Source organism: Carlito syrichta, unplaced genomic scaffold (assembly GCF_000164805.1).
Source record: "Carlito syrichta isolate Samal-C Ts95f unplaced genomic scaffold, Tarsius_syrichta-2.0.1 Scaffold123456, whole genome shotgun sequence".
Taxonomy (NCBI): domain Eukaryota; kingdom Metazoa; phylum Chordata; class Mammalia; order Primates; family Tarsiidae; genus Carlito; species Carlito syrichta.
This window is the reverse complement of record NW_007067552.1, coordinates 19,488-21,435: the sequence shown is the minus strand read 5'-3', so window position 1 is coordinate 21,435 and position 1,948 is coordinate 19,488. Positions and strand designations below refer to the sequence as shown.

General features: G+C 47.7%; 1 protein-coding gene across 1 annotated transcript in view; it reads left to right on the top strand.

Annotated features, from left to right (window-relative positions):
- Window positions 1-1,948, top strand: part of DPPA3 (developmental pluripotency associated 3) — a 7,295-nt gene that overhangs the window by 3,690 nt on the left and 1,657 nt on the right. The window contains exon 2 of the mRNA XM_021707708.1: window positions 603-859. Within this exon, the coding sequence (XP_021563383.1) occupies window positions 603-859 (257 nt within the window). The remainder of the gene's footprint in view (window positions 1-602; window positions 860-1,948) is intronic.

Here is a 1,948-nt window from a genome sequence, read left to right as displayed (position 1 = left end):
AGTTCCAGCTACTTGGAAGGCTGAGGCGGAAGGATTGCCGGAGCCCAGCAGGTCGAGGCTGCGGTGGCTGGGAGCGGCCACTGCACTCCAGTCTGGGCGGCAGTGAGACTCCAACTCCAAAAATAAATAAATAAATAAACCAATGCAGAGCCGGGTGTGGTGGTACATGCCTTTATTCCTGGCTACTCCAGAGGGTGAGTCAGGAGAATCACTTGAGCCCAGGAGTTAATGTGCACCTGCCCTGCATTCCTACCTGGGGGACAGAGCAAGACCATGTCTCCAAAAAAAAGTCTGGAGATTTGTTCCAGGCTCCTCCAAAATCTGCAGATTGAAGTTGCAAAGTTGACTCTCAGTGTGGGCTGCATTTACATCCCATGATTGGCTGGAAATACTTGTGTGTAGATGTGACCTCACAGTCCAAACCTGTGTCGTTCGAGAGTCAACTTGTGTTATCATGTGCCCCTGTACAAGTGATTTCCTTCTGCCTTGACAATCCTGTCTTTGAGAAAAGACCCGGCACATGCACTGTGTCCTGTGACCCTCTAGTTTGAGTGTGGATGTTATGTTCCCCCACTAATGGCTGCTGGCTCTCCCTCTCTCAGAGGCCTCTCAGAACTTCTCGGAAGTGTTAGTCAAGAACCTTCGCGGCTTGTCACTTGATCCTGGAACCAAATTACCTTCTCCTCTACCAGAAGATTTACCCCAACAACGGGAGAGAAGAGAAAAAACCTTCCAGGACCTCAAAGCTGACCCTCCTTACAGGAGGAGAGGAGTAAGGACACTCTTATCTGTGCAAAAAGAGAAGCTAATAAAATTGAGATACCTGCTACTCAACAGATTTTCTGATAGGCTTTCTCCGGTGAGTTGATGTGGTGTGGGTGGGGAAGCCAGGGGGTGACACTCCCATAAACCGTGATATATGTGGTGGTGAGCAGCAGCCACTCAGGCTGGATGGAACTCAACTTTTTTTTTTTTTGAGTCGGAGTCTCACCCTGTCGCCCAGACTGTCACACTATCATGGCCGCCTCAGCCCTCCAAAATAGTTGGAACCAGCACGTACTACCACACCTGGCTTTGATTTATTGTGGAGACGAGGGCTCACCAACTTGTCCAGGCTGGTCTCGAACCCTTGGGCTCAGGCAATCCTCTCACCTCCACCTCCTAAAGTGCTGGGATTACAGGCCTGAGCCACTGCGCCTATTTTTTATTTGGAGTCTCGCATACGATCACCCAGGCTAGAGTGCAGAGGCATGTTCACAGCCACCACAGTCTCAACCTCCTGGGCTCAGGCAGTCCTATCTCAGCCTCTCAACTAGCTGGAGCCACAGGCACACACCACCACGCCTGGCTAGTTTTTTGATTATTTTAGAGACAAGGTCTCCCCAAGTTGCCCAGGCTGGTCTTAAACCCCTGGGCTCAGGCAGTTCCCTCCCCTCTACCTCCCAAAGTGCTGGGATTACAGGCGTGAACCACCACACTCAGCTGTTTTACTTTAGAGATAGGGTCTAGCTATGTTGCCCAGGCTGGTCTTCAACCTCTGGCTTTAAGCAATCCTCCAGCCTTAGCTTCCCAAATTGGTGTGATTACAGATGTGAGTCATTCCACCCAGAACTTGCTTTTAAGTCTCCTGGAGTCTCTCTCCCTCATAATAGGTGATGTTATTGTTTTCTTGATAGAGTTTTCAATAAATATTTTTATTTCTTCCCATGAAGCTTGAGAGGGAGTTAACAGACACCAGGCTTAAAGAAGTTCAGGTAAAGAGAATTTTTTTTTCCTTGCTAGACATATGGGTGGGTATATGGTTTGCTTTCTTTTTTTGTTTGTTTTTTTGGGTGGAGGGAAGGGGAATTGGCTTGAACTTTCTGAAACCCCAGGAACTTTGGGGAAACCAGTTCATGTTTATACTTTAAAATATATATCTTCCTTAATTTTTTTTTTTTTTTTTTTT